This window comes from Lonchura striata, chromosome 29 (genome assembly GCF_046129695.1).
Source record: "Lonchura striata isolate bLonStr1 chromosome 29, bLonStr1.mat, whole genome shotgun sequence".
Classification (NCBI taxonomy): Eukaryota; Metazoa; Chordata; class Aves; order Passeriformes; family Estrildidae; genus Lonchura; species Lonchura striata.
The window spans coordinates 249,118-272,294 of record NC_134631.1 but is presented as its reverse complement, the minus strand read 5'-3'; the positions used below and the strand labels follow the sequence as shown (position 1 = coordinate 272,294).

Below are 23,177 nucleotides of genomic sequence, written 5' to 3'. Positions count from 1 at the left end.
GTGTCCCTGTCCCTGTCCCTGTCCCAATGTCCCCAACCTGTCCCTGTGTCCCTGTGTCCCTGTGTCCCTGTCCCTGTCCCTGTCCCGATGTCCCCAACCTGTCCCTGTGTCCCTGTGTCCCTGTGTCCCTGTGTCCCTGTGTCCCTGTGTCCCTGTCCCTGTCCCTGTCCCTGTCCCCGTGTCCCCAACCTGTCCCTGTGTCCCTGTGTCCCTGTCCCTGTCCCAATGTCCCTGTCCCTGTCCCCAGTGTCCTTGTCCCTGTCCCGATGTCCCCAACCTGTCCCCAGCATCTGTTGTGTCTCTGTCCCTGTCCCTGTTCTTGTCCCCATGTCCCCATGCCTGTCCCAATGTCCCCTACCTGTCCCAGTGTCCCTGTCCCTGTCCCCGTGTCCCCACCCTGTCCCGTGCCATCCCTGTCCCCTCCCTGTCTCCTTCCTGTCCCCATCCCGTCCCCAATGTCCCCATCCCTGTCCTCGTCCCTGTCCCCTCCCTGTCCCCTCATTGTCCCCATCCCTGTCCCTGTCCCCGATGTCCCCAATGTCCCCATCCCCAATGTCCCCAATGTCCCCTCCCTGTCCCCAGTGTCCCCAATGTCCCCGATGTCCCATCCCTGTCCCCACCCAGTCCCCAATGTCCCCGATGTCCCCGATGTCCCCTCGCTGTCCCCACTCACCGACAGCTCCGTCGATGTCGGGGTGGCCCCGGGGCCGCCCTTAAATCCCCGAGGTGACAGGGGGGAGGTGACACCGGAGGTGACAGGGGGGAGGTGGCACCGGAGGTGACAGGGCAGGTGACAGGGAAGGTGCCAGGTGGGTGCCAGGTGGGTGACAAGGGGCAGGTGACACCGGAGGTGACACGGGAGGTGCCAGGTGGGTGCCAGGACGGTGACAGGGCGCAGGTGACAGCGGAGGTGGCACCGGAGGTGACAGGGGGCAGGTGACAGCGGCAGGTGACAGGGGAGGTGACACTCGGTGACAGACTCTGGTGACACTCGGTGCCATCACCGCCAGCCTGGCCGGTTCTCCCGGTCCCCACCTGGCCACGCGTGGGCGAGGGTGGCCTGGGAGGGGACACGGGGACAGGGGACACGTGGGGGACATTGGGGACATTGGGACATTGGGGGGGCACTGGGGACATTGGGGACATTGGGGACATTGGGACATTGGGGACATTGGGGACATTGGGGGGACATTGGGACATTGGGGACAGTGGGGACATTGGGGACATTGGGGACATTTGGGGCACATTGGGGACAGTGGGGGACACTGGGGGGACATTGGGGGGACATTGGGGGGACATTGGGGACATTGGGACATTGGGGGGGCACTGGGGACATTGGGGACAGTGGGGACATTGGGGACATTGGGGACATTGGGGGGACATTGGGGACATTTGGGGGACATTTGGGGGACATTGGGGACATTTGGGGGACATTGGGGACATTGGGGACATTGGGACATTGGGGGGACATTGGGGACATTGGGGACATTGGGACATTGGGGGACATTGGGGGGACATTGGGGACATTGGAACATTGGGGGGACATTTGGGGCACATTGGGGACAGTGGGGGGACATTGGGGGGGCACTAGGGACACTGGGGACATTGGGGGGACATTGGGGGACATTGGGGGGACATTGGGGGGACATTGGGGACATTGGGGACATTGGGGGGACATTGGGGACATTGAGGGGACATCGGGGACATTGGGGACATTGGGGGGACATCGGGGGGACATTGGGGACATTGGGGACACTGGGGACATTGGGGGGGACATTGGGGGGACATTGGGGACATTGGGGGGACATTTGGGGGGACATTGGGGACATTGGGGACATTGGGGGGACATTGGGGGGGACATTGGGGACATTGGGGGGACATCGGGGACAGGGAGGGGACATTGGGGACACTGGGGACATTGGGGGGACATCGGGGGGACATTGGGGACATTGGGGACACTGGGGGACATTGGGGACATTGGGGGGACATCGGGGACAGGGAGGGGACATTGGGGACATTGGGGACATTGGGGGCTTTGGGGGGACATTGGGGACATTGGGGGCTTTGGGGACATCGGGGACATTGGGGGGACATTGGGGGGACATTGGGGGGACATTGGGGGACATTGGGGACATTGGGGGGGACATTGGGGGGACATTGGGGACATTGGGGGGACATTGGGGGGACATTGGGGGGACATTGGGGGACATTGGGGACGTTGGGGGGGACATTGGGGACATTGGGGACATTGGGGACATTGGGGGGACATTGGGGGACATTGGGGGGGACACTGGGGGTCACAGGGGTCACGGGGGGGGTCACAGGGGTCACAGCACCCCCTCCTCCCGGTGACCTTTGACCCCGGGGCGCGCGCCTGACTCATTTCCCGCCACCCCCGCGGTGGGCGTGGCCTCGGCGGCGCGGGGGTGGGCGTGGTTCCGGCGAGCGGGCGGAGCTTAAAAGCGAGAACCCAACGGTGATTGGCCAGGGGGCGTGGCCTCGGCGGCGGAGGGGGCGTGGCCGGCGGCGGAAGGGGGCGTGGCCTGCGCGGCGCGCTCCGGCGGGCGGAGATGGTGAAAGGGGGGGGGGGCGGGGGATCTGGGGGGATTTTGGGGGATTTTGGGGGGTCCGAGGCGGGTTTGGGGGATTTTGGGGGTCTCAGGGGGAATTTTGGGGGGCTTTTGGGGTCTGAAGGGATTTTGGGGTGTCCGAGGGGGGTTTGGAGGGGTCTGGGGGGATTTTGGGGTCCGGGGTCATTTGGGGAGCTCCGGGGGGATTTTTGGGGGGGTCCGAGGGGATTTGGGGGGGTCCGGGGGGGTTTGGGGACTCAAAGGGGGTTTGGGGGTCTCGGGGGGGATATTTGGGGGGATTTGGGTTGGATTTTGGGGGGCCTCGGAGGGGATTTGGGGGGTCCGGGAGGGATTTGTAGGGTTTTGGGTGGGTTTGGGGTTTTTTTGGGTGACTCGGGGGGGTTCTGGGTCCGGGCGGGGTTTTGGGGGTCCGAGGAGGTTTTTGGGGTCCCCGGGGGGATTTGGGAGCCCCCCAAAACCCCCCTGACCCCCCCCGTGCCCCCCTCAGCTGTTTTACTCCTTCTTCAAGTCCCTGGTGGGCAAAGACGTGGTGGTGGAGCTGAAAAACGACCTCAGGTGAGGGGGACCCCCAAAATCCCCCCCAAAAACCCCCCTGGGACCCCCCAAAAATCCCACCGGGACCCCCAAAATCCCCCCCAGCCCTGGGACCCCCCAAAAACCCCACCCAGGACCCTCCAAAAGCCACCTGGGACCCCCCAAAACCCTCCTGGAAACCCCTGGGACCTCCAAAATCCCTCTGGGACCTCCAAAACCCCCCCTGGGAACCCCAAAACCCACCCTGGGACCCCCAAAAACCCCTTGGGACCCCCAAAACCCCCCATGGAACCCCAAAACCCCCCCTGGGATCCCCAAAAACCCCCCCAGGGACCCCCAAAACTCTCCCCGTGTCTCCCCCCAGCATCTGCGGGACCCTGCACTCGGTGGATCAGGTGAGTGGGGGTCCCTGGGGGGATTTTGGGGGTCCCTGGGGGGGATTTTGGGGGTCCCAGGAGGATTTTGGGGGTCCCTGGAGGGGTTTTGGGAGAGTCTCTTGGTGGTCCTAGAGGGATTCTGGGGGTCCCTGGGGGGATTTTGGGGGTCCCAGGGGGGGTTTTGGGGGATCCAGGGTGGATTTTGGGGGTCTCTGGGGGGATTTTTGGGGGTTCTGGGGGGCTCTGGGTGGATTTTGGGGGATTTTGGGGGTCTCTGGGGGCATTTTTGGGGGTCTCTGGGGGGGATTTTGGGGTCTCTGGGGTAATTTTGGGGTCTTTGGGGTAATTTTGGGGGTCTCTGGGTTGATTTGGGGGTCTCTGGGGTAATTTTGGGGGTCTCTGGGTTGATTTGGGGGTCTCTGGGGTAATTTTGGAGGTCTCTGGGTGGATTTGGGGGTCTCTGGGGTAATTTTGGGGTAATTTTGGGGGTCTCTGGGGTAATTTTGGGGTAATTTTGGGGTCTCTGGGGTAATTTTGGGGGTCTCTGGGGTAATTTTGGGGTAATTTTGGGGGTCTCTGGGTGGATTTGGGGGTCTCTGGGGTAATTTTGGGGTAATTTTGGGGGTCTCGGGTAATTTTGGGGTCTCTGGGGTAATTTTGGGGTAATTTTGGGGGTCTCGGGTAATTTTGGGGTAATTTTGGGGGTCTCTGGGGGGATTTGGGGGTCTCTGGGGTAATTTTGGGGTAATTTTGGGGGTCTCTGGGTTGATTTGGGGGTCTCTGGGGTAATTTTGGGGTAATTTTGGGGTCTCTGGGGTAATTTTGGGGTAATTTTGGGGTTCTCTGGGTGGATTTGGGGGTCTCTGGGGTAATTTTGGGGTAATTTTGGGGGTCTCTGGGGTAATTTTGGGGGTCTCTGACCCCCCCGTGCCCCCCAGTACCTGAACATCAAACTGACCGACATCAGCGTCACCGACCCCGAGAAGTACCCGCACATGGTGGGCATTTGGGGGATTTTGGGGATTTTGGGGATTTTGGGGGGATTTTGGGAGATTTTAGGGTGATCTGGGGGGGATTTTGGGGGATTTGGGGAGATTTTGGGAGATTTTGGGGAGATTTTTGGGGGATTTTGGGAGATTTTGGGGAGAATTTGGGGGATTTTGGGAGATTTTGGGGAGATTTTTGGGGAGATTTTGGGGTGATCTGGGGGGATTTTGGGGATTTCTGGGAAGGATTTTGGGGAGATTTTTGGGGTTACCTGGGGGGATTTTGGAGCGTTTCTCTCTGTTTTTTGGGGGGATTTCTCTGGGGATTTTTGGGATTTTTTGGGGTGCATCTCAGGAATTTTTGGGGTGTCTGTGGGTGAATTTTGGGGTGTCTGTGGGTGAATTTTGGGGTGCCTTTCCCCCCAGCTCTCGGTGAAGAACTGCTTCATCCACGGCTCCGGGGGCGTTTTTGGGGGGAATCTTTGTTTTTTCGGGGTTTTTGGGGGGATTTCTCGGGGATTTTTGGGGGGATTTCTCTGGGGATTTCTCTGGGGATTTTGGGGATTTTTTGGGATGTGTCTCAGGAATTGTTGGGGTGTCCCCGGGTGAATTTTGGGGTGCCTTTCCCCCCAGCTCTCGGTGAAGAACTGCTTCATCCGCGGCTCCGGGGGCGTTTTTGGGGGAATCTTTGTCTGTTTTTTCAGCGTTTTTGGGGGGATTTCTCTGGGGATTTTTTGGGGTGTATCTCAGGAATTGTTGGGGTGTCCCCGGGTGAATTTTGGGGTGCTCTCCCCCCAGCTCTCGGTGAAGAACTGCTTCATCCGCGGCTCCGGGGGCGTTTTTGGGGGGAATCTTTGTTTTTTCGGGGTTTTTGGGGGGATTTCTCGGGGATTTTTGGGGGGATTTCTCTGGGGGTTTTTGGGGGGATTTCTCTGGGGATTTTGGGGATTTTTTGGGGTGTTTCTCAGGAATTGTTGGGGTGTCCCCGGGTGAATTTTGGGGTGCTCTCCCCCCAGCTCTCGGTGAAGAACTGCTTCATCCGCGGCTCCGTGGTTCGCTACGTGCAGCTGCCGGCCGACGAGGTGGACACGCAGCTGCTGCAGGACGCGGCGCGCAAGGAGGCGCTGCAGCAGAAACAGTGACCCCCAAAACCCGGGGGACCCCCCAAAAATTCTGGGGGACCCCAAAATCCCTCGGGGGAACCTCCCAAAATCTGGGGAACCCCAAAATCCTCACAGGAACCTCCCAAAATCCCCGGGATAAACCAAAATCTTCAGGGATACCCAAACCCCTGGAGGGACTCCCAATTTTGGGGTGACCCCTCCAAAATCTGGGGGGGACCTAAAATCTGGGGAACCCCCCAAAACATCTGGGGAACCCCAAAATCCCTTGGGGGAACTTCCCAAAATCTGGGGAACCCCAAAATCCCCACAGGAACCTCCCAAAATCCCTGTGGATAACCCAAATCCCTGGGGATACCCTAAAAAACCAGGGGGACCACCCCCCAAAATTCCTGGGGACTCCCCAAAAATCTGGGGACCCCAAAATCCCTCGGGGGAACCTTCCAAAATCTGGGGAACCCCAAAATCCCCGAGGGAACCTCCCAAAATTCCCGGGGATGACCCAAAATCTTCGGGGAAACCCAAATCCCCTGGGGGGACTCCCAAATTTGGGGTGACACCCCCAAAATCCCCGAGAGGACCCCAAAATCGCCAGGGATAACCCAAAACCCAGTGGGAACCCCAAAATCCCAGGGGGAACCCCAAAATTCTTCAGGGGAAACCCAAAATCGCCTGGGATAACCCAAATTCCTGGCTGGAGACCCAAATTTAGGGTGACACCCCCAAAATCCCCGGAGGGACCCCAAAATCTTCAGGGGGACCCCAAAATCCCAGGGGGACCCCCAAAATACTCGAGGATTTCCTAAAATCCCCAGGGAACCCCCCGAAAATTTGGGGGAACCCCAAAATCCCCGGGGATAACCCAAAAACTGGGGGGACCCCCCCAAAATCTTTGTGGGGACCCCAAAAATCCGGGGGAACCCCAAAATCTTCAGGGACGCCCTAAAAAAGCAGGGGGACCCCAAAATGCTCGGGAGGAGCCGCAAATTTGGGGTGAAATCCCCAAAATTCGGGGGGGACCCCAAAATTTGGGGGTGCCCCCGGCCCCGTTGCTGAACCCCAATAAATGCCGGCCCCGCCCTGAGCCTGCGAGTGGATTTTGGGGGGATTTTGGGTTTTTTTGGGAGTTTTTGGATCATTTTAGGGGTTTTTGGGGTGATTTTGGGGGGTTGGGGTGATTTTGGGGGGTTGGGGTGATTTTGGGGGTTTTGGGAGGATTTTGGGGGTTTTTGGGGTGATTTTGGGGTTTTTTGGAGGATTTTCAGTCTCTTTTCGGGCTGTTTTTGGGGGGATTTTCAGGCTATTTTTGGGGGGGGTTTCAGGCTGTTTTTGGGGCATTTTTGGGTTGTTTTTGGGCTGTTTTTGGGAGGATTTTCGGGCTGATTTCGCTGTAGTTTTGGGGATTTTCGGGCTGGTTTTTGGAGGATTTTCAGGCTCTTTTTGGGCTGTTTTTGGGGGATTTTCGGGCTGTTTTTTGGGGGATTTTCAGGCTCTTTTCGGGCTGTTTTTTGGGGGATTTTCAGGCTCTTTTCGGGCTGTTTTGGGGGGATTTTCGGGCTGGTTTCGGGCCGTTTTGGGCGTTTTTTTGGGGTCCCTTTGGCGCGGCGCAGCCTTGGCACCTCCCGGCCGCCAGGGGGCGCCGCGCTCCCCCCGCCCCTCCCGGCGCCAACCGGAAGTTGCGTCATTCGCGCGCGTCCTGCGCATGCGCCCCGCGCGCCGCCCCACGTGGCTCCTCCCGCCGCCGCCGCCGCCGCCGCAGGTACCGGGGAGGGGGGGCCACGTGACCCCCCAAATCCACCCAAAATCCCCCCAAAATCCACCCAAAAATCCCCAAAAAATCCCCCTGAAAAACCCGGCACCCACAGCCCCCGGTACCGGCCCTCAGCCACCCCCGGGATCCCACCCGGGACCCCCAAAACCCCCCGGGACCCCCAAAATCCCACCCGGGATCCCCAAAACCCCCCGGGACCCCCAAAAACCCACCCGGGACCCCCAGAAACCCCCCGGGACCCCAAAATCCCACCCAGGACCCCCAAAATCCCACCCGGGACCCCCAAAATCCCACCCGGGACCCCCAAAATCCCACCCGCGATCCCCAAAATCCCACCCGCGACCCCCAAAAACCCACCCGCGACCCCCAAAATCCCACCCGGGATCCCCAAAAACTCACCCGGGACCCCCCAAACCCCCACGGGACGCCTAAAAACCCACCCGGGACCCCCAAAAACCCACCCGGGAACCCTAAAAACCCACCCGGGACCCCCAAAATCCCACCCGGGACCCCCCAATCCCCTCCCGACCCCGGTGCCCCCGGGAGCCCGGCTTTCTTCCCGGTTTTACCCAATTTTTTCCATCTTTTCCCTGTTTTCCCCAATTTTCTCTCCATTTTCTCCCTTTTTTCTCCCACTTTCCCCCAATTTTTTCCCTGCTTTTACCGATTTTTCTTCTTTTTTCTCTCCATTTCTCCCCTTTTCCCACAATTTTCCTCCCAATTTTCACCCAATTTTCTCTCTTTTCCCCCCTAATTTTTACCTAATTTTCTTCCTTTTATCTGCCCATTTCCCCCAATTCTCCCCTAATTTCTCCCCCTATATTCACCGAATTTCACGCGATTTTTACCCAATTTCACCCAATTTCCTCCCTCATTTTTCCCCATTTTTACCCAATTTCCTCCCCCATTCCCTCTCATTTCCCCCCATTTTCCCCCACTTTTCACCAATTTCCCCCCATTTCCCCCTAATTTTCCCCCAAAATCTCCCCCAATCTCCCCCCCATTTTTTCCCCAATTTCTCCCCTTTTCCTCCATTTTTCTCCCACTTTCCCCCCATTTCCCCCGATTTCCCCCCATTTCCCCCAATTTCTCTTCATTTCCCCCAATTTCCCCCCAATTTTCACCAAATCCCCCCGTTTCCCCCCAATTTCCCCCAATCCCCCCAATTTTCACCAATCCCCCCGTTTTTCCCCCCAATCCCCCCAATTCCCCCAACCCCCCAATTTTCACCAATCCCCCAATTTTCCCCAATCCCCCCAATTTCCCCCAAACCCCCAATTTTCACCAATCCCCCCAATTTTCCCCCAATCCCCCCAATTTTCACCAATCCCCCCAATTTTCCCCCAATCCCCCCAATTTCCCCCAATCCCCCCAATTTTCACCAATCCCCCCGTTTTTCCCCCCATTCCCCCAATCCCCCCCAATTTTCCCCCAAACCCCCCAATTTTCACCAATCCCCAATTCCCCCAACCCCGCAATTTTCACTAATCCCCCAATTCCCCCAAACCCCCCAATTTTCACCAATCCCCCCGTTTTCCCCCCAATTTTCACCAATCCCCCCAATTTTCACCAATCCCCCATTCCCCAATCCCCCCAATTTTCACCAATCCCCCCGTTTTCCCCCACAATCCCCCCAATTCCCCCAACCCCCCAATTTTCACCAACCCCCCAATTCCCCCAATCCCCCCCAATTTCCCCCAATCCCCCAATTCCCCCAATCCCCCCAATTTTCACCAATCCCCCGTTTTCCCCCCATTCCCCCAATCCCCCCAATTCCCCAAACCCCCCAATTCCCCCAATCCCCCCCAATTTTCCCCAATCCCCCAATTTCCCCCAAACCCCCCGTTTTTCCCCCCAATCCCCCAATTTCCCCCAATTTCCCCCCAATTTTCACCACTCCCCCCGTTTTCCCCCCATTCCCCAAACCCCCCAATTTCCCCCAATCCCCCCAATTTTCACCAATCCCCCCGTTTTCCCCCAATTTTCACCAATCCCCCCGTTTTCCCCCCAATTTCCCCCAATTCCCCCAATTCCCCAAACCCCCCAATTTCCCCCAATTTCCCCCCAATTTTCACCACTCCCCCGTTTTCCCCCCAATTTTCACCACTCCCCCCGTTTTCCCCCCAATTTTCACCACTCCCCCCGTTTTCCCCCAATTTCCCCCCGTTTTCCCCCCAATTTTCACCACTCCCCCGTTTCCCCCAGCCCCATGGCCGCCCCCCCGGTGCTGCTGCTGCCGCCGCCGCCCTCGGGCTCGGCCGCGCTGCGCGTCCTCATCGCCGCCCGCTTCTCCCCGGGCCCCCCGCCCCGCCTGGAGCCCGCGGGCCGGCCGGGGGTCCCGCCGCTGCTGCGGACCCCCGGGGGGGCTCTGCTGGGGCCGGGGGCGGCGGCGCTGCTGCTGAGCCCCCCCGAGCTGCGGGGCCGGGACCCCCCCGAGGCCGCGCTGGTCCGGCAGTGGGTCGCCTTCGCCGAGGGCGACCTGGGCACGGCCGCCGCCCTGGCGCTGGGGGGACCCCCGCGGGTCCGTGGGGAGGGGTCTGCGGGGGTCTGGGGGGGGTTTGGGGGGGGATTTGGGGGAGTACTGGCGGTTTGAGGGGGTATTGGGGGGGTATGAGGGGATTTGGGGGGGGTACGTGGGGATTTGGGGGGTATGAGGGGGTTTGGGGGGGTATTGGGGGGTGTATGAGGGGATTTGGGGGGGGTACAGGGGGGATTTGGGGGGTGTACATGGGGATTTGGGGGGGTATGAGGGGGTTTGGGGGGGTTTTGGGGGGGATTTGGGGGAGTACTGGCGGTTTGAGGGGGTATTGGGGGGGTATGAGGGGATTTGGGGGGGGTACGTGGGGATTTGGGGGGTATGAGGGGGTTTGGCGGGGTATTGCGGGGTGTACATGGGGATTTGGGGGGGTATGAGGGGATTTGGGGGGTCTACGTGGGGATTTGGGGGGGTATGAGGGGGTTTGGGGGGGTATTGGGGGGTGTATGAGGGGATTTGGGGGGTATGAGGGGGTTTGGGGGGGTATTGGGGGGTGTACATGGGGATTTGGGGGGGTATGAGGGGGTTTGAGGGGGTATTGGGGGGGTATGAGGGGATTTGGGGGCTTATGAGGTGGTTTGGGGGGGTATTGGGGGGTGTACATGGGGATTTGGGGGGGATTTGGGGGATTATGAGGGGGTTTGGGGGGTTTGGGGGGATTTGGGGGAGTACTGGCGGTTTGAGGGGGTATTGGGGGGGTATGAAGGGATTTGGGGGGGTCTACGTGGGGATTTGGGGGGTTATGAGGGGGTTTGGGGGGGTATTGGGGGGTGTACATGGGGATTTGGGGGGGTATGAGGGGGTTTGGGGGGGTTTTGGGGGGGATTTGAGGGAGTACTGGCGGTTTGAGGGGGTATTGGGGGGGGTATGAGGGGATTTGGGGGGGTATGAGGGGGGATTTGGGGGTTGTACGTGGGGATTTGGGGGGGATTTGGGGGATTATGAGGGGGTTTGAGGGGGATTTGGGGGGTGTACGTGGGGATTTGGGGGGTATGAGGGGATTTGGGGGGGTTTTGGGGGGGATTTGGGGGAGTACTGGCGGTTTGAGGGGGTATTGGGGGGTATGAGGGGATTTGGGGGGGGTACGTGGGGATTTGGGGGGTTATGAGGGGGTTTGGGGGGGTATTGGGGGGTGTACATGGGGATTTGGGGGGTATGAGGGGGTTTGAGGGGATATTGGGGGGTGTATGTGGGGATTTGGGGGGTATGAGGGGGTTTGGGGGGTATGAGGGGATTTGGGGGGTATTTGGGGTGGTATGAGGGGGTTTGGGGGGCATTTGGGGGGATTTGGGGGGTATGAGGGGGTTTGGGGAGGGTTTGGTGGGTCTCAGAGGGGTTTCAGAGGGGTTTGGGGGGGTATGAGGTGGTTTGGGGGGGATTTGGGGGGTATTGGGGGGTTTCACAGGTGGGATTTGGGGTGTCACAGATGGAATTTGGGGTGTCACAGGTGGGATCTGGGGTGTCACCGGTGGGATCCGGGGTGACATGATGGAATTTGGGGTGTCACCGGTGGAATTTGGGGTGTCACCGGTGGGATCTGGGGTGTCACCGGTGGGATCCGGGGTGACATGATGGAATTTGGGGTGTCACCGGCGGGATCCGGGGGGATCGGTGCTGTCCCTGTGCCGAATTTCGGGGTGCCCCCGTTTCCCCAGGACCGGCCGTGGGGGCTGCAGGAGCTGCGCCGGGGGCTGGGGGCTCTGGAAGCCCACCTGGGCGGGGGGCGGCGCTTCCTGGTGGGCGACGGCGTCACCCTGGCCGACGTCACCGTCACCTGCACCCTGCTGGGGCCCTTCACCCAGGTGGGACCCCAAAAATGGCCCTGGGACCCCAAAATCTCCCTGAGACCCCCAAAATATCCTTGAGACCCCCAGAGTGACCCCCAATGTCCCCTGGCCCCCAATCCCCCCATGACCCCAACCCCCCCCTGACCCCCAAATCCCCCTGACCCCCAATCCCCCACGGTGACCCCCAATCCCCCCCGGTGACTCCCAAACCCCCCCCTGACCCCCAATCCCCCCCCTGACCCCCAATCCCCCCAGTGACCCCCAAATCCCCCCTGACCCCCAGCTGCTGGACCCCCCCAATTCCCCCCTGACCCCCAATCCCCCCAGTGACCCCCAATCCCCCCAGTGACCCCCAATCCCCGTGCCCCCCAGCTGCTGGACCCCCCCAATCCCCCCCGGTGACCCCCAATCCCCCTGACCCCCAATCCCCCCCGGTGACCCCAAACCCCCCGGTGACCCCCCAATCCCCGTGCCCCCCAGCTGCTGGACCCCCCAAACCCCCCAGTGACCCCGAATCCCCCCGGTGACCCCCAATCCCCCCGTGCCCCCCAATCCCCCCAGTGACCCCCAATCCCCCCGTGCCCCCCAATCCCCCCAGTGACCCCCAATCCCCCCAGTGACCCCCCAATCCCCGTGCCCCCCAGCTGCTGGACCCCCCAATCCCCCCGGTGACCCCAAACCCCCCCGTGACCCCCAATCCCCGTGCCCCCCAGCTGCTGGACCCCCCCAAACCCCCCGGTGACCCCCTAGTCCCCGTGCCCCCCAGCTGCTGGACCCCCCAATCCCCCCCGTGACCCCCAAACCCCCCAGTGACCCCCAAACCCCGTGCCCCCCAGCTGCTGGACCCCCCCAAACCCCCCCCGTGACCCCCAATCTCCGTGCCCCCCAGCTGCTGGACCCCCCCAAACCCCCCAGTGACCCCCAATCCCCGTGCCCCCCAGCTGCTGGACCCCCCGGCCCGCGCCCCCTTCCCGGGGGTCACCCGCTGGTTCCTGCGCTGCCTCCGCCTGCCCCAGTTCCGGGCCGAGCTGGGGGAGGTGCAGCTCTGCGGGGGGGAGACCCCCGGTGAGACCCCCGAGACCCCCGAGACCCCCGGTGAGACCCCCGGGACCCCCAGTGAGACCCCCGGGACCCCCGGGAGCCCAGGTGAGGCCGGGGGGCTCAGGGGATGGGGTGGGGAAGGGAGATTTTGGGAGGGGGGGGACACGGAGGGACACCGGTGTGGGGGGGGTGGAGGGGTTTGGGGGGTGTTTGGGGAGGGTCTGGGGGTCCTTGGGGGGTCTTTGGGGGGGTCTTTGGGGGAATTTAGGGGGTCCTTGGGGGGGTCTGGGGGGTCTCTGGGGAGTCTGGGGCGGGTTTTGGGGGTCCTTGGGGGTCTTTGGGAGAATTTAGGGGATCCTTGGGGGGGTCTTTGGGGAGTCTGGGGGGGTTTTGGGGGTCCTTGGGGGTCTTTGGGGGAATTTAGGGGATCCTTGGGGGGGTCTCTGGGGAGTCTGGGGGGGGTTTTGGGGGTCTTTGGGGGAATTTAGGGGGTCCTTGGGGGGGTCTGGGGGGTCTTTGGGGAGTCTGGGGGGGGTTTTGGGGGTCCTTGGGGGTCTTTGGGGGAATTTAGGGGATCCTTGGGGGGGTCTTTGGGGAGTCTGGGGGGGGTTTTGGGGGTCCTTGGGGGTCTTTGGGGGGGTCTGGGGGGGTCCTTGGGGGAGTCTTGGGGGTCTTTGGGGGGGTCTGGGGGTCTTTGGAGGGTCCTTGGGGGTCTTTGGAGAGGTTTGTGGGGTCCTTGGGGGTATCTGGGGGGTCTTTGGGGTTTTTTTTGGGGGGGTTTGGGGTCTTTGGGGAATTTTGGGGTATCTTGGGGGGGTTGGGGCCAGTCCTTGGGGTCTTTGGGGGGGTCTGGGGGGTCCTTGGGTGGGGGGGGGGGCACACAAAGTGACCCCAAAACGTGGGGCGGTATTTAAATTTTGGGGTGGGGGTTTTTTGAGGGGTCCACCGAGTCTGACCCCCGCCCCCCTTTTTGCCCCTCAGTGGGGCAGCCCCGGGGGGTCCCGGGGGGTCCCGAGCCGGGGGTCCCGGGGGGTCCCGAGCCCCCCGCCCCGGCCAAGAGCGCGGCGCAGCTGAAGAAGGAGGCGAAGAAACGGGAGAAGCTGGAGAAATTCCAGCAGAAACAGGAGAAAAACCGGGAGCTGCAGGTCGGGGGGGGTCCGGCCTGGGGGGTTCGGGGGTCCCCGGGGATTTTTGGGGGTCCCTGAACCCCCCCTGGTCCTCCCCCCCCCCTCCCCAGGCTCAGGCCAAGGCCAAGCCCAGCCGGGCCCGGCGGGAGCTGCGGGGGCTGCGCTACGAGACCCCCACCCCACCCGGCTGCAAGAAGGGTGAGGAGGGGGCTGGGGGGTCTGGGGGTCTTGGGAGTGGGTCTGGGGGGGTTTGGGGGGCTTGGGAGTGGGTCTGGGGGGCTTTGGGGGGCTTGGGAGTGGGTCTGGGGGGCTTTGGGGGGCTTGGGAGTGGGTCTGGGGGGGTTTGGGGGTCTTGGGAGTGGGTCTGGGGGGCTTTGGGGGTCTTGGGAGTGGGTCTGGGGGGGTTTGGGGGGCTTGGGAGGGTTTGGGGGGGGTCTGGGAGTGGGTCTGGGGGGGTTTGGGGGCCTTGGGAAGGTTTGGGGGGCTTTGGGGGGGTCTTGGGAGTGGGTCTGGGGGAGGTTTTGGAGGGTTTGGGGGGGCTTGGGGGGATTTGGGGGGTCTTGGGAGGGTTTGGGGGCTCTTGGGAGGGTTTTGGGGGGATCTTGGGAGGGTTTTGGGGGGTCTTGGGAAAATTTGGGGGGCTTTGGGGGGTCCTGGGAGTGTGGCTGGGGGGGTTTGGGGGCTTTTGAGGGGGCTTGGGAGGGTTTGGAGGGACTTGGGAGGGTTTGGGGGGGTCTTTGAAGGGTTTTGGGGGGATCTTGGATGGTTTTGGGGGGTCTGGGGGGGTTTGGGGGGGGTTTGGAGGGTCCTGGGAGTGTGGCTGGGGGGGTTTTGGGAGCTTTTGAGGGGGCTTGGGAGGGTTTGGAGGGTGTTTTGGGGGGTCTTGGGGGAGCTTGAGGGGTTTTAGGGGGCCTTGGGGGGATTTGGGGGGCTTGGGGGGCTTTAGGGGGTCCTGGGAGTGGGTCTGGGTGGGTTTTGGGGGCTCTCGGGAAGGTTTTGGGGGGGGCTTGGGGGGGTTTGGGGGGTCTTGGGGGGGTTTTGGGAAGGTTTGGGGGGGCTTGGGGGGGGTCTTGCGGGGTCTTGGGAGTGTGGCTGGGGGGGTTTGGGGGTTTCAGGAAGGTCTGGGGGTGTTTTGGGGGTTCTTGGGGGGATTTAGGGGGTCTTGATAGGTTTTGGGGGGGTCTGGGGGCTCTTGAGGGGGTCCCAGAGTTTCGGGGGGGGGGTCTGACCCCGTTTTCACCCCCCGGGACCCCTCCCCAGACGTGGGGGGACCCCTGCCCGAGAGTTACAGCCCCGGCTACGTGGAGGCGGCCTGGTACAGCTGGTGGGAGAAGGAGGGGTTCTTCCGGCCCGAATTCGGGGTGAGTGGGGGGCTTTGGGGGGTCCTGGGGGTCTTTGGGGCAGTTCTGGGGGGGTTTGGGGCAGTTCTGGGGGGTTTGGGGCAGTTTTGGGGGGGTTTGGGGCAGTTTTGGGGGGTCCTGGGGGGGTTTGGGGGTGCTGGTACAGCTGGTGGGAGAAGGAGGGGTTCTTCCGGCCCGAATTTTGGGTGAGTGGGGGGCTTTGGAGGCTCCTGGGGGGTCCTGGGGGTCTTTGGGGCAGTTCTGGGGGGGTTTGGGGCAGTTTTGGGGGGGTTTGGGGGGGTCCTGGGGGGTCTTGAGAAGGGTCTGGGGGGTTTTGGGGCAGTTCTGGGGGGGTTTTGGGGGGTCCTTGGGAGTCTCCGGGGTGTCCTTGGGGGTCTCTGGGGGGTCCTGGAGGCTCCTTGGGGAGATCTGGGGGGGTCTCTGGGGGTCTTTGGGGTTCTCTGGGGGTCCTTAGGGGGGTCTGGGGGGTCTCTGGGGGATCCCTGGGGGTCTCTGGGGGTCCTGGGGGGTCTTTGGGGGTTCTTGGGGGTCTCTGTGGTGTTCTGGGGGTCCTGGGGGGTCTCTGGGTGTCCTGGGGGTCTCTGGGGGGTCTTCGGGGGGTCCTTGGGGGTCTCTGGGGTCCTTGGGGGGTCTGGGGGTCTCTGGGGGGTCCTGGGGGTCCTTAGGGGGGTCTGGGTCGTCCCTGGGGGTCTCTGGGGGTCTCGAGGGGTTCCTGGGGGTCCCGGGGGGTCTCTGGGGTCCTTGGGGGGTCTGGGGGTCTCTGGGAGGTCCCTGGGGGTCCTGGGGGTCCCGGGGGGTCTTTGGGGAGGTCTGGGGGGTCCCTGGGGGTCTCAGGGGGTCCCTGGGGGTCCCTGGGGGTCTTGAGGGGTTCCTGGGGGTCTCAGGGGGTCCCTGGGGGTCTCGGGGGGTTCCCGGCCCCCCCTGACCCCCCGGTGCCCCCCCAGCGCTCGCTGGAGACCCCCAACCCCCGGGGGGTGTTCGTGATGTGCCTCCCCCCCCCCAACGTCACCGGGACCCTGCACCTGGGCCACGCGCTGACCGTGGCCATCCAGGACACGCTGACCCGCTGGTGAGTGACCACCGAGTGACCACAGTGACCACTGAGTGACCACAGTGACCATCAGGGACAGGGGAGTGACCACAGCGACCACAGTGACCATCAGGGACAGGGGAGTGACCACAGTGACCGCTGGGGTGGGAGTGACCAGAGTGACCACTGGGACCCTGCACCTGGGCCACGCGCTGACCGTGGCCATCCAGGACACGCTGACCCGCTGGTGAGTGACCACCGAGTGACCACAGTGACCACTGAGTGACCAGAGTGACCACCGAGTGACCACCGAGTGACCACAGTGACCACAGTGACCACAGTGACCACAGTGACCATCAGGGACAGGGGAGTGACCGCTGGGGTGGGAGTGACCAGAGTGACCAGAGTGGCCGCTGGTGTTCCATTGAATGGCTGACAGTGCTGTGACCCCAATGTCCCCAGTGTCCCCAATGACCCCGATGACCCCAACCCCCCCGATGTCCCCAATGTCCCCAATGTCCCCAATCCCCCCAATGACCCCAATCCCCCCGATGACCCCAATGTCCCCAGTGTCCCCAATCCCCCCAATGTCCCCAATGTCCCCAATGTCCCCAATCCCCCCAATGTCCCCAAAGACCCCGATGACCCCAATGTCCCCAATGACCCCAATGTCCCCAATCCCCCCAATGACCCCAACCCCCCCAATGTCCCCAGTGACCCCGATGACCCCGGTGTCCCCGCAGGAACCGCATGCGGGGGCTGACCACGCTGTGGGCGCCGGGCTGCGACCACGCCGGCATCGCCACGCAGGTGGTGGTGGAGCGGCGCCTGCTGCGCTCCCGCGGGCTCAGCCGGCACCAGCTGGGCCGCCAGGCCTTCCTGGACGAGGTGTGGCGCTGGAAGGAGGAGTGAGTGACCGCCGGCCGCGGCACCCCAGGGTGACCGCAGGGTGACCACGGAGTGACCACAGTGACCCCTGAGTGACCACAGTGACCCCTGAGTGACCAGAGTGATCCCAGAGTGACCCCAGAGTGACCGCCAGCCGCAGCACCCCAGGGTGACCGCAGGGTGACCACGGAGTGACCACAGTGACCCCTGAGTGACCACAGTGATCCCAGAGTGACCAGAGTGATTCTAGAGTGACCCCGGGGTGACCGCAGGGTGATCCCAGGGTGACCACAGTGATCCCAAAGGGACCACAATGATCCCAGAGTGATCCCAGAGTGACCGCCGGCCGCAGCACCCCAGGGTGACCCTGGGGTGACCGCAGGGTAACCACGGAGTGACCACAGTGACCCCTGAGTGACCACAGTGATTCTAGAGTGATCCCAGAGTGACCACCGGCCGCGGCACCCCTCTGAGTGACCACAGGGTGATCGCAGGGTGACCACGGAGTGACCACAGTGACCCCTGAGTGACCACAGTGATCCCAAAGGGACCACAGTGACCCCTGAGTGACCACAGTGATTCTAGAGTGATCCCAGAGTGACCGCCGGCCGCGGCACCCCAGGGTGACCCCAGGGTGACCACAGTGACCCCTGAGTGACCATAGTGATCCCAGAGTGACCCCAGAGTGACCAGAGTGACCACAGGGTGACCAGAGTGACCCCTGAGTGACTGCCGGCTGCAGGACTCCCCCCCGAGTGACCCCAGGGTGACCCCAGGGTGACCATAGGGTGACCACAGTGACCCCTGAGTGACCACAGTGATCCCAGAGTGATCCCAGAGTGACCAGAGTGACCACAGGGTGACCACAGTGACCCCTGAGTGACTGCCGGCCGCAGGACTCCCCCCCGAGTGACCCCAGGGTGACCACAGTGACCCCTGAGTGACCACAGTGATCCCAGAGTGATCCCAGAATGACCAGAGTGACCACAGGGTGACCACAGTGACCCCTGAGTGACCACAGTGATCCCAGAGTGATCCCAGAATGACCAGAGTGACCACAGGGTGACCACAGTGATCCCAGAATGACCGATGGTACCTCTAAATGACCCCAAAGTGCCCCATAGCACCCATAAATGACCCCAAAAAGCCCCCAAAGTGCCCCCAAAGTGCCCCCAGAGTTCCCTCCACCCCCTCAGCCCCCCGAGCCCCCCACCCCGAGCCCCCCAGGCAGCACCCATCTCCCCCCAGGAAGGGCGACCGCATCTACCAGCAGCTGCGGCGCCTGGGCGCCTCCATGGACTGGGAGCGAGCCTGTTTCACCATGGACCCCGTGAGTGGGGGGCTTCAGGGGGCCGGGGGGGTCCCGGGGGTCCCGGAGCCCCCCCTGAACCCCCCCGGACCCCCAGAAAATGAGCCGGGCGGTGACCGAGGCCTTCGTGAGGCTGCACGAGCAGGGGCTGATCTACCGCAGCCGGCGCATCGTGCACTGGAGCTGCGCGCTGCGCTCGGCCATCTCTGACATCGAGGTACCCAAAACCCCCCAGATTCACCCCAAAATCAGCCCCAAAATCAGCCCCAAAACATCCCAAAAACCAGACCCCAAAACGCCCCAAAATTCCCCAAAAACACCCCCCAAACCCCTGGGATCGGGGCACTGGAGCTGCGCGCTGCGCTCGGCCATCTCTGACATCGAGGTACCCAAAACCCCCCAGATTCACCCCAAAATCAGCCCCAAATCAGCCCCAAAATCAGCCCCAAAACATCCCAAAAACCAGACCCCGAAAAGCCCTAAAAATCCCCCAAAAACACCCCCCAAATCCATGGGATCGTGCACTGGAGCTGCGCGCTGCGCTCGGCCATCTCTGACATCGAGGTACCCAAAACCCCCCAGATTCACCCCAAAATCAGCCCAAAATCAGCCCCAAAACATCCCAAAAACCAGACCCCAAAACGCCCCCAAAATCCCCCCAAAACACCCCAAAAAACGCCCCAAAAACTCCGCAAACCCCTGGGATTGGGGCACTGAAGCGGGAGCTGGGGGGGTTTGGTGTTTTTGGGGATTTTTGGGGTGTTTTTGGGGGGTCCTTCAGGGGTTTTTGGGGTCCCCAGGTGGAGAAGTGGGAGCTGGGGGGGTTTGGTGTTTTTGGGGTGTTTTTGGGGTGTTTTTGGGGGTCTCTCAGGGGTTTTTGGGGTCCCCAGGTGGAGAAGCGGGAGCTGGGGGGGTTTGGTGTTTTTGGGGATTTTTGGGGTGTTTTTGGGGGGTCTCTCAGGGGTTTTTGGGGGTCCCCAGGTGGAGAAACGGGAGCTGGGGGGGTTTGCTGTTTTTGGGGTGTTTTTGGGGGTCTCTCAGGGGTTTTTGGGGGTCCCCAGGTGGAGAAGCGGGAGCTGGGGGGTTTTGCTGTTTTTGGGGGGGGGATTTTGGGGGTCCCTCAGGGGTTTTTGGGGGTCCCCAGGTGGAGAAGCGGGAGCTGGGGGGGTTTGGTGTTTTTGGGGTGTTTTTGGGGGTCTCTCAGGGGTTTTTGGGGGTCCCCAGGTGGAGAAGCGGGAGCTGGGGGGGTTTGCTGTTTTTGGGATGTTTTTGGGGGGTCTCTCAGGGGTTTTTGGGGTTCCCCAGGTGGAGAAGCGGGAGCTGGGGGGGTTTGGTGTTTTTGGGGATTTTTGGGGTGTTTTTGGGGGTCTCTCAGGGGTTTTTGGGGGTCCCCAGGTGGAGAAGCGGGAGCTGGGGGGCCGCACCCTCCTGCGGGTCCCCGGCTACGAGGAGCCCGTGGAATTTGGGGTCCTGGTTTCCTTCGCCTACCCCCTGGAGGGGGCCGGTGAGTGGGGGGTGGGGGTCCCGGGGCGGCTCTGGGGGGTCCCTGTGGGGTCCCTGTGGGGTCTCTCTGTGGGTCTGGGGTCCCTTTGGGGTCTCTGGGAGGTCTCTCTGTGGGTCTGGGGTCTCTCCCTGGGGTCTCTTTATGGGTCTGGGGTCTCTCTGTGGGTCTGGGGTTCCCTCTTTGGGGTCTCTTTATGGGTCTGGGGTCTCTCTCTAGGGTCTCTTTATGGGTTTGGGGTCCCTCTTTGGGGTCTCTCTCTGGGGTCTCTCTCTGGGGTCTCTTTACGGGTCTGGGGTCTCTCTGTGGGTCTGGGGTCTCTCTGGGGTCTCTCTATGGGTCTGGGGTCTCTCTGGGGTCTCTATGGGTCTGGGGTCCCTCTCTGGGGTCCCTCTCTGGGGTCTCTCTGTGGGTCTGGGGTCTCTCTGTGGGTCTGGGGTCCCTCTTTGGGGTCTCTCTGTGGGTCTGGGGTCTCTCTGGGGTCTCTCTGTGGGTCTGGGGTCTCTCTGTAGGGTCTCTTTATGGGTCTGGGGTCCCTCTCTGGGGTCTCTCTGTGGGTCTGGGGTCTCTCTTTGGGGTCTCTCTCTGGGGTCTCTTTACGGGTCTGGGGTCTCTTTACGGGTCTGGGGTCCCTCTCTGGGGTCTCTCTGGGGTCTCTTTATGGGTCTGGGGTCTCTCTTTGGGGTCTGGGGTCTCTTTATGGGTCTGGGGTCTCTCTCTGGGGTCTCTTTACGGGTCTGGGGTCTCTTTATGGGTCTGGGGTCTCTTTACGGGTCTGGGGTCCCTCTCTGGGGTCTCTCTTTGGGGTCTCTTTATGGGTCTGGGGTCTCTTTACGGGTCTGGGGTCTCTCTGTGGGTCTGGGGTCTCTTTACGGGTCTGGGGTCTCTCTTTGGGGTCTCTCTCTGGGGTCTCTCTGTGGGTCTGGGGTCTCTTTACGGGTCTGGGGTCTCCCAGGCCCGGGCGAGGACCCCGAGGTGGTCGTGGCCACGACTCGGCTGGAGACGATGCTGGGGGACGCGGCCGTGGCCGTGCACCCCGAGGACCCCCGGTACCAGGTGAGCGCACCTGGGGGCGGGGCTAAACACACCTGGGGCGGGGCTAAACACACCTGGGGCGGGGCTAAACACCTGGGGTGGGGCCAAAAACACCTGGGGGCGGGGCCAAACACACCTGGGGGCGGGGCCAAACACCTGGGGGCGGGGCTTACACACCTGGGGCCGGGGCTAAACACACCTGGGGAGGGGCTAAACACACCTGGGGGAGGGGCTAAACACCTGGGGAGGGGCCAAACACCTGGGGGCGGGGCTAAACACCTGGGGAGGGGCTAAACTCACCTGGGGGCGGGGCCAAAACACACCTGGGGGCGGGGCAAAACACCTGGGGAGGGGCTAAACTCACCTGGGGAGGGGCTAAACACCTGGGGGCGGGGATAAACACACCTGGAGGAGGGGCTGAAACACCTGAGACCCCCAGGACTATGTGGGCGTGGCCAGCACACCTGGGGGCGTGGCTTACACACCTGGGGGCGGGGCCAGGCACACCTGAGATCCCCAATACCCAATGAGGGGGTGGGACCATCCCAGGTGGGCGTGGCCGGGGGCGGGTCATGTACCCAGGTGGGCGTGGCCGGGTCAGGTGTCCCGGTGGGCGTGGCCAGGCCGGGTCAGGTGTCCCGGTGGGCGTGGCCAGGGTGGGTCAGGTGTCCCGGTGGGCGTGGCCAAGGCGGGTCAGGTGTCCAGGTGGGCGTGGCCAGAATGGGTCAGGTGTCCCGGTGGGCGTGGCCGGGGCGGGTCAGGTGTCCCGGTGGGCGTGGCCGGGGCGGGTCAGGTGTCCCGGTGGGCGTGGCCAGGGCGGTTCAGGTGTCCCGATGGGTGTGGCCAAGCCGGGTCAGGTGTCCAGGTGGGCGTGGCCAGGGCGGGTCAGGTGTCCCGGTGGCCGTGGCCGGGTCAGGTGTCCAGGTGGGCGTGGCCAGGGTTGGTCAGGTGTCCCGGTGGGCGTGGCCAGGGCGGGTCAGGTGTCCCGGTGGGCATGGCCAGGCCGGGTCAGGTGTCCCGGTGGGCGTGGCCAGGGCGGGTCAGGTGTCCCGGTGGGCGTGGCCAGGGCGGGTCAGGTGTCCCGGTGGCCGTGGCCGGGTCAGGTGTCCAGGTGGGCGTGGCCAGGGTGGGTCAGGTGTCCCGGTGGGCGTGGCCGGGTCAGGTGTCCCGGTGGGCGTGGCCAGGGCGGGTCAGGTGTCCCGGTGGGCGTGGCCAGGGCGGGTCAGGTGTCCGGTGGGCGTGGCCAGGGCGGGTCAGGTGTCCCGGTGGGCGTGGCCGGGTCAGGTGTCCAGGTGGGCGTGGCCAGGGCGGGTCAGGTGTCCCGGTGGGCGTGGCCGGGTCAGGTGTCCCGGTGGGCGTGGCCGGCCCCGCCCCACGGCCCCGCCCCCGCAGCACCTGCGCGGCCGCCATGTTGTGCACCCGCTGACCGGGCGGCGCCTGCCGGTGCTGCACGACGCCTTCGTGGACCCCGAATTCGGCACCGGTGAGGGGCGGGGCCGGGCCGGGTCAAATGGGGGCGGGGCCTGGCTGGGTGTGGTCAAATGGGGGCGTGGCCTGATTGGGTGTGGCTATTTGGGGGTGTGGCCTGATTGGGTGTGGTTATTTGGGGGTGTGGCTAATTGGAGGTGTGGTTATTTGGGGGCGTGGCCTAATTGGGTGTGGTTATTTGGGGGTGTGGCCTGATTGGGTGTGGTCAAATGGGGGAGGGGCCTGGCTGGGTGTGGTTATTTGGGGGCGTGGCCTGATTGGGTGTGGTTATTTGGGGGCGTGGACTGGCTGGGTGTGGTTATTTGGGGGTGTGGCCTGATTGGGTGTGGTTATTTGGGGGCGTGGCCTGATTGGGTGTGGTTATTTGGGGGCGTGGCCTGACGGGGTGTGGTCAGATGGGGCGTGGCCTGATTGGGTGTGGTTATTTGGGGGTGTGGCCTGGCTGGGTGTGGTTATTTGGGGGCGTGGCCTGATTGGGTGTGGTTATTTGGAGTCATGGGTGTCATGGGTGGGCGTGTCTCGGTGGGCGTGTCCGGGGTGGGCGTGTCCCGGGTGGGCGTGTCCTTGATGGGCCTGTCCCGGGTGGGCGTGTCCCTGTGGGCGTGTCCGGGTGGGCGTGTCCCCGTGGGCGTGTCCCCGTGGGCGTGTCCCCGGTGGGCATGTTCCCCGTGAGCATGTCCTGGGTGGGCGTGTC

At 63.1% G+C, this 23,177-nt stretch overlaps 2 protein-coding genes across 2 annotated transcripts in view; both read left to right on the top strand.

Moving 5' to 3' along the window:
* The first annotated feature begins 2,502 nt into the window (after positions 1–2,502).
* On the top strand, positions 2,503–6,693 carry LSM2 (LSM2 homolog, U6 small nuclear RNA and mRNA degradation associated). Its single transcript, XM_077788961.1, has 5 exons — positions 2,503–2,573; positions 3,079–3,146; positions 3,490–3,520; positions 4,441–4,500; positions 5,505–6,693. The coding sequence occupies exons 1-5, from the start codon at positions 2,571–2,573 to the stop codon at positions 5,628–5,630; spliced, it is 288 nt and encodes a 95-aa protein (XP_077645087.1). The 5' UTR covers positions 2,503–2,570; the 3' UTR covers positions 5,631–6,693.
* A 2,896-nt stretch (positions 6,694–9,589) lies between these two features.
* VARS1 (valyl-tRNA synthetase 1) overlaps positions 9,590–23,177 on the top strand; it is a 39,747-nt gene continuing 26,159 nt past the window's right edge. Inside the window, exons 1-14 of the mRNA XM_077788915.1 lie at positions 9,590–9,715; positions 9,836–9,901; positions 11,572–11,760; positions 12,645–12,794; positions 13,671–13,889; positions 13,982–14,069; positions 15,132–15,232; positions 16,177–16,301; positions 17,006–17,170; positions 18,399–18,480; positions 18,557–18,676; positions 19,855–19,963; positions 20,916–21,016; positions 22,388–22,478. Coding sequence (XP_077645041.1) covers positions 9,590–9,715; positions 9,836–9,901; positions 11,572–11,760; positions 12,645–12,794; positions 13,671–13,889; positions 13,982–14,069; positions 15,132–15,232; positions 16,177–16,301; positions 17,006–17,170; positions 18,399–18,480; positions 18,557–18,676; positions 19,855–19,963; positions 20,916–21,016; positions 22,388–22,478 — 1,732 coding nt within the window. The remainder of the gene's footprint in view (positions 9,716–9,835; positions 9,902–11,571; positions 11,761–12,644; positions 12,795–13,670; positions 13,890–13,981; positions 14,070–15,131; positions 15,233–16,176; positions 16,302–17,005; positions 17,171–18,398; positions 18,481–18,556; positions 18,677–19,854; positions 19,964–20,915; positions 21,017–22,387; positions 22,479–23,177) is intronic.